The 12,945-nt window shown below is 39.7% G+C and overlaps 1 protein-coding gene across 3 annotated transcripts in view; it reads right to left on the bottom strand.

Annotated features, from left to right (window-relative positions):
* Nucleotides 1-12,906, bottom strand: part of PHKA1 (phosphorylase kinase regulatory subunit alpha 1) — a 131,896-nt gene extending 118,990 nt beyond the window's left edge. For 2 of the 3 annotated variants that reach the window (XM_082609489.1, XM_082609488.1), the window contains exons 1-4: nt 12,405-12,906; nt 11,508-11,666; nt 4,887-4,934; nt 2,918-3,086 (exon numbers count right to left, since the gene is read on the bottom strand). In XM_082609489.1, the coding sequence (XP_082465615.1) occupies nt 2,918-3,086; nt 4,887-4,934; nt 11,508-11,666; nt 12,405-12,482 (454 nt within the window). In that variant the 5' untranslated portion in view covers nt 12,483-12,906. The remainder of the gene's footprint in view (nt 1-2,917; nt 3,087-4,886; nt 4,935-11,507; nt 11,667-12,404) is intronic. The other variant, XM_082609490.1, reaches the window with a different exon arrangement.
* Nucleotides 12,907-12,945: the final 39 nt, after the last annotated feature.

Below are 12,945 nucleotides of genomic sequence, written 5' to 3' on the forward strand. Positions count from 1 at the left end.
GGAATCTATAGATATTGATACCCTCCCCTATGGGACTTGTTTTTTGTTTACCTGTTTATTTGTTTAGTGACTTGGATTATTTCAGTGAAATTTATTTTCCCCATAGTATGCAGCCTCTGAAGTTGTTCTTCAGAGGGTGCTGCTTTGGACATGTACACTGTCACCCCAGGAAGACAGTGGTTTTAGCTTTAGCGACTGTCTCTTTTTGTGATCCATTAAATATCTACCTCTGTTGGTATCTTTCCCAGATGTTAATCTCCACTAATTGCCAGCTGATTGTTCTATTATATTGTACAATGCCCCAAGGCATAAATTGCTCCACAATCTCATTCAATTAAATTCAGGCCCCATTTCAGGTGGTCTTTGATGCCAGTCTTTGAAATTTGTTCTAACCCTAGGAGGGCTGTTTTTAGCTCTCTCTTTCCCTGGTTCTCTGTTAAGACTTCTAGCTAGTCTATGGGTTAGCTTGCTGCTCTTATTACTGAGTTATCAGCCTCCTCTCAATTTCTTAGAACCAAAATCTTCAATTGTTTTTGAGTGCCCTTAGGCTCGAACTTTCCCACACTCTGTTCCAGATAAAGTCAGTTCTCTTGGGAGGTGCTATGGAGCTTTCTGTTCTTATGGCCAGCCCCATCATCCATGCTACTAGAAAGGTGGGCCAGGTCTATTATTCTTGGCCTGCTCTGCCTGGGATTAAGCTTCCACTTCATGAGGGGGAATGGGGTGGGTAGGAAGGGAGTTCCAAACCTCTTAATTATTCTTGGCTAGACTAGAACTTCTGCAACACAGAGCTGGGGATGGTGAGAAATACTGGCAACCCACCTCTCTCAGGGAGATATCATAGCCCTAGACTGGGAGCTGGGGGGACAGGGAGCCTTGTACTCCTGGCTACAACCACTTCAAGTAGTGCTTCTGTCATGGTGACCTTGGGGCAGGGGAGGGAATAGGTTGTGGCCCAAATGCCATACTCTCTCACTGTTAAGATTTAGACTTCCTTGAATAAATGTTTTTCCACTTGTTGTGTGCCCTTAGGACAATTTCCAGTGACTTTAAATGGTCGGTTTTATAAAATTAAATTTCACCATTTATGGCTATTTTACTGGGGAGAGGGTCTGTGGAGCTTCTCTGCCACTATCCTGTAAGTTGCAATCAGCTTCTGTCTAAGCCTCTGTTAACCAAGGTTGAAATTTTTAAGAATTCAAAAATGTTCAGAGAATTGCTAAATTTTCCATGAAGATCTTTCACATTCTACCTCTCAATTATCTCTCACAGCTATCCTTTTCATCCTCAAGGCAACTGCCTTACATAAGTTCTGCATCATTTCTTGCCTAAAGTATTTTACTAAACTTTTAACTCCCCCATCCAATCTATCCTCCTGCTATTGGAGTGAATCATTTGAAACTTTCTTGATTATTTATCTTGAGTGGCTCTCTACTGACTATAGACTAAACTCCAAACTACTTAGCATGGTACACAAGCCCTTTAACAGTTAGTCCCAACTTTCCAGCTCCATCTTTTGCCATTTTTTCCAGATCTATTGAATATCTTACACTCTAACCATAGAAAATACCTAGCCTTACCTTGGTGGCCAGCATCTTTCAAACTTCTGTGCTATAGTCACACTATTCCCTTCCCTTTTCTGACTTGTGAATTTCTACTTATTCTAATTTATTCCTCAAAGGCCTGATCAAATATCAACCCTATTCCAAGTACCTATCAAAGTCAGCTCATGGGGTTGAAAATCAAATGTTAAGTCAGGAATCAACAAACTTTTGTTGAATGAATATGTCTCTTATAAGCCTCTTTAGTATATTTCCCCTTCCCTTCTGGGCTCAAAATGAAAAACCACAAGGGATATTTAGACACTGCTTTGTAGAAAAGCACTCTAGAGTTGGTATTAGAAGAATATTAGAAACGGAGTTATAGTTGCCATTCTATTTAAACAAATAAAACCTAAAGAATATATTTATTCAGGAAGGAACCTCCCCTCCAAAAGAAAGAAGTATGTGAGTAGACATTATAATTATAAGAAAAGGTTATTCAGCCTCTGGGATGTGTGTTGTTCTAGAGGAAAGAAAAAAAGGGACGCTTTATCACCAAGTATTTATTTCTGCAAGAAAAGGAGAAGAGTATTCTGGGGTAATTCTGACCCTGAATGCCTTTAGTACCAAGGAGCTCTGTAATCAGATAGAAAGATAAAGAAATTGAAATGTCAAAAATGTGGTATTGTGAGAAGTATATGTATCTACTCAGGAAGATCTGGCAAAGTCCTGTTTAATTTATAAACTGAATGTAATCAGATTCATAGTCCTCCCCAATTTAGGAGAAATAAAAGGGAATTACGCTGGTTCTCATAATTTCCTTTTCAGGTAAAACATCTAGAGCAATTAACAAAATCATCTGAAAAGGGTGTGTTATTCAATAATAAAAAACACTGAATTCTGATTCCTAAGTTAATTCCCTTAATATAATTTAGATGCCTGTAAACAGATGCCTTGTTTATAATATATTCATAAAGAGCAGTACAAAGTAGGTGATGTTGACACTAACTATAGGCTTGTCAGTGCATAGTATGGGAGTAAGCAATAGTCCTTCTTTCCCATGTTATAGCATCTGAGGATTAATAAAAGATAAAAATACCTGTCTAAAGAAAATCTACCCCAGATTTCCCAGTTCTCAATTAAAAATATGTATTACTTAGTACTCCAGACTTGTTTCTCAATGTAAAAGAACACTAACTACCTTAGTGAGTTGTTTCTCTGTATAAAATTTGCAAAATATTATGTTTCCAATGTGTATCTTTAAGTAATGTAAACAGCTATGTTGTTTGCTGGCCAACACCTTTGGAGAAGCCACGTGTGCCAGGGCAAGTGCTCCACACTGCAGTGGTTCCCAGTACTTCTGTCCTTGTACTGACCTGAGGCAGTCATTTGTGCTAGGAAGAGCAGGTACAGAGAGGTAGCATCCAGCTGCAGGTGTCCCCACTGATCATCACCGACTACAGTGGCACAGGTTTTGGTGTTGTACTTGGCATGGAGGCTATCCTTGGTACTCTGACTATACTTGAAGGATTCTACTTTATCCACCTGAAGAAAACAAAAACAGTAAAAGAAGGCTATGCAGAAAAATCAACCCATATGCCATACTTTGGTAGTAATCTGATACATATCATTCCATTTTGTCTTCAGGCAATTGTGAGTATTTAAAATGCATTGTTACCTCTTTTTCCCTATACTTATACAATTAGGAAAGTCTGCTCTTGCTGTTTTTCAATTTAAGCAATTTAATTAGAAAATAATATCCATCAAAACCAGCTATTTCCTATTCATTACCTCTCTTTCACTCTTCAGTTGGTTGTTTTCCCACTTTGTAGATAAAAACTGAGGTGTGGAGAGGTGACAACAGCTTAGTAAGAGATAACTGAGTTGTTAAAAAAGATTAATTTGTTCCTGAAACAGAGGTAGGAATTTTGAGGGAAGAGGATATATTTTGAAGGAGTAATGAAAGGAGCTAGGGAGAGATCCATGGAGTGACAAAGAAAAGATGTGAAAGAAAGCTGAAACCAAGGTCAGAAATGAAACACTGTGCAAGGGACAAATGAAAGATTTATTTCCTGAAACTTCAATTTGATTATGTGTGCATCTGCTATATGATAGTAACTATCATACCTTTAAATATGGTTCAAGAAATTAGTGACTTTAAACCTATTTGGTAAGGTGGAAAATGCAAATATCTAAAATACAAAAAAATTAAAAAGTAGCAAAGAAGGAAAAAAAATGATGGCTGTGAGATAGTCCCTACCAGACTAGAGATCACTGATCAAGTTCAGAAGTCTAGAGTTGATTTCTTTTTACTTTAGACTTGTTGTGTGCCTCAGGATGGTCATTTTATTAATCTGGGCCTCAATTTCTCCTTCTAATAAAATGTAATCTTGGGCTCAAAAATCAATTCTGAGTCAAAGTACACAACATGTGTAAAGATCTCCTAGGATAAAAGTAAAATGCTTTTTCTTTTAGTAAAACACTTTTGAGTGGAAAAAATATCATAAACAAACCCAAAAGATAAACCAGAGACAGCCAAAAAATATTTGTAGTACATGTGACAATGGATAAATATCCATCATGGACAGGAACTCCTGGCAAGAAAGAGACAGCCCAAGAGAAAAAGAGGCAAAGGACCTAAGAGGCAATTAATAGAAGAGGAAATACAAATTTTCAACCCACACATGAAAGGATGCTCAACTTCACTCAAGATCAGGAAAATGCATATTAATGCTAGAAGATATAAGTCCTTTGCCCCTTATCTCCAACCCTAAAATCTAAAACACTTCCAAAAGGATTTTCCCCCTAAGTTTTGTACCAAAATTCATTTGGTGGCAACACCTGATTCAAACTGACTTGGGGCTATTTGCAGCTTTTATTTATTCCGCTTATTGTAAAAATGCATGTTTTCCTATAGAGAGATTAATGTTTTTGATGATAGAGTGATGTCTGGACTTGCTGAGGGCATAACATAATATATGGTATGTGCACTGCACTACCTTTTAAAATCTGAAAAATTCTGAATTATAAAATTTATCTGGTCCCAAGGGTTTCAGAGGAGAACTTATAGACCTGTATCATCCTTTACTCAATATACGTAATTGCATATACAGTAATGATGAAGTATATAAAAAAATCATTTGTAGAGGGGGAAAAGACTGGAAGGTAATACTTCAGTGGTAACTGGGTGGTGAGATCATGGCTGACGTTTTCCTCCTCAATTCTACAGATTTTCTAAAATTAGTATGTACTATTTGTGAAACTGAAAAAAATATAAGCCATATATATATATATATATATTACAATGTGGTTTTATTGGAGAGGGTGCTGTTAATAATGCCATACCTGTCTGATCATGCAGTGCAGCAGTCCCCTCATCAGCTTCACTACACTCTGCAGAAATAAATGGAAACAAGCTGTTATAAACATCACTAGATGCAGGAACACTTACTCAGCAACTGCAGTTGGTACATGATCTTTTGAGAACAAGTAACCTTATCCTGGGTTCCTATTTACATGGCATTTACTTTATAGGTACACAGAAGAGAAGACTGCAGCTAAAAGTGGAACTAAAAGTTGCAGTTGGTGACTCCTTCAAGTTAAAAAAAAAAATCCAAGCTCCAACAGGCTTATGTAAAACTAAGTCAACTATCCTATTAGAGGACATTCCGCCTGGAAAAAAATGGGCAAGTCAGCTCAAAAATCATAAAGCTATGAGAATATTTAAAATATATCCTGTGTCCTAGAAAAGCCAGCATCATCACTTTTATTTTTTTTCTGAACTAGCCAAGACTTATCTTCAAGAGTCCACAGAAATATTTATCTGGACATTTTCCCTAAAGAATAAATGAACTTCAATTCAGGATAATTGTAAAGGGGAATTGTTAGTACAACTCAACCCTCTTTCCCTGAAAAAAAAAAAGCCACAAACTTAAGTCTCAAGTCATCACTATTTCCCTTACTAGGACTTGATAATTTCTAAGTAGTTAGTTTTCTAATCATAACACTCCAAAATTTTGATTACCAGTTATAACAATGTACTATAATTAGTATTATGCATACAGTAATAATATAATAAGTATATTTAATTATAATATAGTATAGTAACAGTTATACTTGTTATACTACATGACACTAGAAGAGCCCGTCAACACTGGCATGGGTAGGCAATATGTTTTGGAAGAATATAGCACCAAACAGCTTCTCCATTTCTCTAAGCTTTCTGTTTCACAGTCCAGAAGAAATACAGCCAGGTTACTCCAGGGAATGCTGCCTCAGAGGTGGCTTCAGGACACCTCTGAAAACTAATCTACTTGGGAGCTGCACCATTCTGTTATTCCTTCAAAATATTCAAATGGGACTACAAGCAGTAGGCAGGACAAGGATAAGCACCTATTAAATTATGTTCTAATGCTTTATGAAATCTTTTACTGAGGGAAAAATAAATTGTTTCCTTGGGAGAGTTCCTTTCCTTAAGTAATTTCTGTCTACAGATGGTCCCCTCCCCTTACAGATCAAGGGAAGAAATAAAGAGAGAGTGAGAGTGAGAGACAGAACAAACAGGCAGTGCATGATCTTGTCACCTTTTAAAGCATGAAGCATTTGTTATAAAGTAATGAAACTGACTGCAACCCCTACAAGAAAATCTCTATCATTACTCTGATCCTAATGAAAGACACCATCCTTTAATATACTGTTACAGACAGCATTAAACACAGCCTTCTCACTCGATGGGGTGACTTTATTCAATTCTGAATTCTCTTCTACATGTCACCACATACTCACAGATTTCTATCCCATCCTTTCAACTCTCTTTACCACCCACCCTGCTACTACCATCTACATTTTCTTTAAACAGCAAACCTGGGAGATTATAGATGCAGTGGAGGAGTCCTGATTGCCATCCACTTTTGTCCTCTTGGAATGGCCACTGTCAGCCATTTCTGTCCTCAAGTTCCAAATTCCAAGTCAGGATAAAATGAATAGGAAGCATGGAGAGGTAAGAATGAAGGGAAGTATCTGTAGTTTGTATTCCCCCAAACTGTCCATTTCCTGATTCAGGTGCACTAGTTGGCATTAATTATACATGTTTATGCATACACCAGGGCTTCTAACCACACCAAGTGATACCCTCCTCTAATCTATCTTTTTTTTTGAGGATATGGATCTATGTGTTTGTGAACGGACCATATAAGGATATATAACTATTTATACACAACAATAGCCATGTAAGTATTAATACCTGTCTCTCTCTCCAGGTATATTTACAATCAGATACATATGAGCATCTAACATATGCAAAGCACTCCACCAGGCTTTGTAAAACATAAAGAAAAGGGAGGGCTTCCCTGGTGGCGCAGTGGTTGAGGGTCCGCCTGCCTAATGCAGGGGACAGGGGTTCGTGCCCCGGTCCGGGAGGATCCCACATGCCGCAGAGCGGCTGGGCCCGTGAGCCATGGCCGCTGAGCCTGCGCCCCGCAACGGGAGAGGCCACAGCAGTGAGAGGCCCGCATACCGCAAAAAAAAAAAAAAAAAAAAAAAAAAAAGAAAAGGGAGACAGAACAGATATGTTTTTTTAAAACACTAAACTACAAAAAAAGGAAAGAAAGAATGAAAAAAACCCCACTAAACTACAAATACAGTCTACCTAACAATTCCTGGTTATCCTTTAAAACCCAACTCCTCTATGAATCCTTCCTTGTCTTGTTCAAGGGAAATTAGACTTTCCTGCCTATGTGTTCCCACAAAACTTTGTACTTATCTCCTAAATATGGTACCTACAGTATCTGTCTTAATGCATTGTAACTATGTTTATATATATCTGTCTCGCCTATCACCCTATGAACTCCTTAAGAAAAAGGGGCAGAGACCAGATTCAGAAATAGACCTTTAAGCCAATGGACTAAGCAGATTGTGTTTTTAAAAATATATATTCCGTGTCTGCAAGTAACTCTCAAATGGCTTACCAAAAAACCTGTGCGCCTGGGGGGGGAACGTGTTTATAGAGAGGATGCAAATATGACAAAATGTTAACAACTAGTGAATCTAGATAAAGAGTACATGCAAATATGTTCATTTTACTATTCCTAAAACTTTTCTGTAAATTTAAAATTTTAAAAAATTAAAAGTTGAGGTTTAAATATAAACATTTTGTCCCATTTTATTTTTTATATCTATTGTAGGGCTTGGCACATAACAATTACACAAAATTTGCTAAATGAAAAACCGAACATGTTGAAAGGCATAGACCATAAGTAATCTAGAAGTTCCAAGAAAGCAGTCCTGAGAAAGAAGTGATCACTGTGAAGTTGAGAGGTCTATGAGGACAGGAACCACAGAAAAAGTGGGATTGACGACAGGCTTCACAGGTGGAAGAAACAGCTCATAAAATGATTTGGAGGTGGGAATGTCTATGGCTTCCATGGAGGAGGAAATATTCAAAAAGACTGAATCTGAAGTCATAAGACCCAGGTAGTACTCATGACACCACCAAATTCCAACTTCATCTCCTTCTGTCAATCCCTTCACCTGTAAATTGGGGAAAATCATACCTAATTCATAGGGTGTTACAGGAATAAAATACTAGTAATTATGGGAAAGTATACAGTACAATGAAAAGTCTTTATACAAATGTCAGGTATTTTTATCAAGGTACTGTTAGAGGAGTAATGAAGACACCAACCTGGTTGGAACTGGGGGTAGAATGCAGGGACCAGCATGATATAATATTGAAAAAGCAGCCTAGGACCAAACCCTAAAGAGCCTTGCCTACCAATCCAAAACATTTGGATTTTACTTGTAGGGAAATGAGAACTACAAAAAGATTGCTGAGAATGAAAATACATAATTTAAGTGTTGTTTTAACTTAAAGTCTAAACCCTTTCACTAAGTGATCAGGGTTTAGACTAGGGTTGAGGCAGAAGGGAATAGAAAGGAGGGGATGGATTCGAGAAAAATTATAAGAATTAACAGACTTTGGTCTGCATGTATCAAAAGGCAAAAGGGACAAGTCAAAAATCACCATAAGGGCAGCACTTTTCAAACACTGTTTTATAGAACACTAGTCCAGGAAATTCTGGGAAGGCTGTAAAATCCACCCCCATCTTAGACTCAAAATGCACATCAGTACATCAAAAGCTCTGAGAAATTACAGAGTAAGAAACCTGCTGTTTAACATAGCTCCAAACTTAGTTGATCTAGTATTCCATGGAACACACTATGGGAAATGTTCTAAATAATGTTGCCCAGGTGACTAGTAGAATGAGGACACCAGTAAGAAAAAAAGGGACATTTGGTGAGTTGCTGTTGTTTAGTAGTCTATTTTGTTTGTTTTTAGTAGGGAAGGTGGGGTTTCAGACCTGCTGATTTTGAGGAGCCACAAGATATTCAGGTGCAACTGATCAGAAAACAAATGAAAATCTGGGTTTGAAACTGAAGTGAGGTCAGAGTTAAAGATGAAGCTTTGGAAGTCATTCTCATAAAGGTAATAGTTAAAGACACGAGAAAAGATGAGAGACTACACAAGGAGAACAAAACTGAGGAAGAAGTAGAACTGGGGGCAGCCAAAGAGCTATCTCTATTTGTGTGTCTATTTATTTTTATGGGTGTGAGTTTTTATCTGTGTGACTAAGAGAAAGGGCATTTGTAAAAACATGTATGTGCATACTTCTATTCTCAACCTAGGATAGAACAGTCACTTAAACCCTTGTCCCCTCTTCATCCAGAATTCTCTTTAGTTCTCTGACATTATTTCTCAGAGAGAAATCTAGGTGAGAGTTGGAAGGAAGGGTAGAAATGATTAACAGTCAATGGTTTGGGAAAATCTAAACAGTAATGGAAAGCTCACAGTAGGTAGGAATTTAATCTATGAATTTATTCTATTTGATTTCACCTATGCTCACTTATTAGCCATAGATCAGTGATTATCTCTGGCTGCACTTTAGAATTACCAGAGCAGTTTTTTTAAAATATTGATGCCCCTGGGGCTCCACTTACAGAGATTTATCTAAATCGTTCTAGGGTGAGGTCCAGTAAGGGTAATTCTTAAAAGCTTCTCAAGTCATTCCAATGCACAGCCAGAGTTTAGAACCATTCGCACAGCCAGAGTTTAGAACCATTCGTGTAGAGTGGGGACAAATCTAGCTCATGGTGTGTTTTTGTAAATAGAAGTTACTGATTAAAAAAAAAAGAACTTACTGGAACATAACCACGCTCATTCATTTATGTATCATCTCTGGCTGCTTTTACATAGTAGCGGAAGACCTGAGTAGTTGCGTAGAGATCACACATGACCCACAATGCCAAAAATATTTACAATCTGGCCTTTACAGAGATGGTTCTCTGATCCCTAGTTTGAATTAACTAAGTCAAATTTGAGAAGAAAATTAATGAGACTTAATAATACAATCTATTTTAATTTATAATGAAAGTTGGTAGAAATTTTAGAATTCCCAGAGAAATGTGGTTTTTTTGAAGATGTTTCCTATTGCCATAATGTTTTTGAGGCATCCCAAGATTATTATTGAGGTGGTATGGAAAATATTTTTGTGCTGTGTGAAAAATTATTGAACGAAACATTAAAATTTTAGAATAAACAATTTTCTGTTCATTTTTCCCCTCTTCCTCTGTTACATTCTTTCTTCCTGGGCCACAGAAGGAAAAATGTCAACTCTGCAGAATGATTGATCAACAAGGAGACACAGATTTCTTCTAACAGTGTTGAAAAAGAAATGTGTCAAATCGTACTGGGTATAAAATCTTGGGTATTGTTCCACCAATATCAATTTCTAGCAAAACAAGACAAAATACTGAGATCAAAGTAGCAAAACATTAGAGTAGGACATAGGATAAGGGAGGGGAGTAAGATTACAGATGATTTTTTTAAACACTCCTCTATGTTTTCCAAATTCTCACAATGGTTATGTATGTTTTCTGTAAGTCACAAAAATATTGATCTGTACTTCCTGGGCTAGAGCAAAAACTCCAACAATTTTTTCTGGTGGACCTAAGTACCTCTTAATTATGGCTTGAGGGAATAAGAAACACCTGCTGTTGCAGAGGACAACACAGTGAAACTTTCCTGCTGCCAAGGACTATAACCCCACAATATGTTGGTGTCCTTAAAAATAACCAAATCTCAATATTCTGATTTATAGATGAAGACTGGAGTTCAGATTGCCTAAGCTGAGGGAGACCACTTGAGAAAATGGCTGGTGTGGAGAGACTCTTTTCCACTAATGGAAAAGAATTCACATACACCTTACAACTGACAGCAGAGTACCTTAACATTAAGAGTCTCATGTAGCCCAGAATATTATTTTCTTGGTCATTCAAGAGGACATAGCATCCTGTGTCTAAACAGTTCTATAGAGGATACTTCTTTACTGAGGGGAGGGCCTTAAAAGTTGGCTTAAAGGCATCTGTTGACTCTGACCTTATTTTGCCCCAAGGGGTGAGGGTGGGTATGGGGGCAGGGAGGACACACAACAGACTCTGAAACAGTGGCCTAGGTATAAAAATCAACAGATAATGTCTTTTACTTGTGTCTAGTTGGGAAAGTCTGCTAATTTGTATCAGTTACCCTCATATAAATACCATCTATCATTTTCAAAAAAGAAGTAAAATGGTAGATACCTGCCTCCGAAAATTCTTCTCAATGAGAATAAATATGCTGGAGACTACAAAATACATTTGCTTGGAAAGAGGATTACAAATTTTAGCAAAGATCTGAGGATAGGATTTTCCACTGTAACAGAACAGACTGTGCCCTCTCCCCCTGAATCAGCAAGTTTCATATTTCCACTGCAAAAAAAAAACCTCCGTACAATACAGGAAAGCTTTATGGAATGCAATTTCAGCAAGGTGAAGAAAGAGTGAGAGGCAAAACATATCTGTCTTAGCGCCTGTGGACTACATTTCCTTCCTCCACTCCCCAGTTCCAGAGTTCTTTGTATTTTTATTGAGTACCTGCTCCAGTTCATAGGCCTTTGCCTTATCCTCATCCCGGTCTGCATTCTTCCGATAGGCCAGTCCCAAACCCCACACAGCCAAGATGCTGTACACATTATCCCGGACCCAGGCATCTTTCTGATCATAGCTGGCTGGAAGCAAGCCAGTCACTGGATTCTGTAAGGACAAGAAAAAGGGGACAGGCAGGTAACCATAGGGTGTTAATATGAGGAAACAGAATCTATCAAATGGGTACTGAGGGACTTTGGTCTTTCTTCTATGTCCCCACTCCTGAATTCTATAATCTCCTCTTCTGACCAAGTGCAAGCAAATGCTATCTTGAATAAAGGGAAAGAGCTGGCTGAAGCCTTACAAGTCTGAAATGTGGGAATTCTTAAAAGAAAGGTGTTTTAGAAAGAATGAACTACCAACGAAAAATCAGCATTAAAAGATTAGAAAAACTACAGTGAACAGTATATACACGGTACTTCAGATCTTCACAACAGTCTAGTCTTAAGATGGGTAAAAGTTCTCCTACCTCTTTTTCCTTCAGAGGAGGGGAAGGAGATGACTCCCAAGCCTGCGGAGGGGGCCGGGGGCGGTGTCGATAAACAAGCTTCGACACATCTTACAACTCCGGCCCCTGGAACCCAGCAGTGGTTTGGGGGACGCGGAGGGTTGGTAGGGGGGACTCAGAAGCTCCGACTCAGGACTCGTGGCTAACGGTGCCTGACTCTGGTTCTGTTCCTGGCCCAACACCTTTCTTCACGGTCCTTTACGGCCTCCCCAGCTAGGGGGCGGGAGAAACTGTAATACACCCCCGGCCCCCACACACACACAGGTTCACCCAGGGTCTCCGTCCAGGTTATCACACTGCGCACCCTCGGTGATCACAAGCGACACCCCATCACTTACCTGATGGCACAGTATGGTCTGATGCACCAGCCTAGCATAGCCGTCAAGCCGGACCCCCGAGTTACTCCGGCTCCTCATCGCGCTCCGTTTCCAAGCCCCTCAGAGAGACGGCCGCAGTACCACAGGGGCCCACGATTTTCCAAGAAAGGAGGCTCCAACGCAGCCCCACCCTCGCTGTGGGAAGCCCGAGTACCAGGCCCGGGCACAATCCTACCACCGCTCGGGCCTGGGGCCGGCTGTCCCGGCCAAGGCGGCCTCCGTGGCCACCACAGCCCCGCGCGCGCCCGAGCCTCCCGTGCTCTAGAGCCCAGCCAGAGTGCCTCTGGCGCCGCTCGCCGCCTCTCTTAAGCCCGTCCGGCCTCCGCGAGTGACTCCTGCATCCTCCACTCCACTCCCGGAGACAGAAGACAGCCACGGCCCAGGGCCTCCAGCGCGGCCGCCAGCAGCTGCAGGTCACAGGCCGCGGCGCTGCCTCCACCTACCACGAGACGCAAGCCGGAGGCGGGGCTAACGCCCTGTGTCCCGGCAGCTGCGCGCGGCG

Source organism: Mesoplodon mirus (genome assembly GCF_964341445.2).
Source record: "Mesoplodon mirus genome assembly, chromosome: X".
In the NCBI taxonomy this organism is placed as follows: Eukaryota; Metazoa; Chordata; class Mammalia; order Artiodactyla; family Ziphiidae; genus Mesoplodon; species Mesoplodon mirus.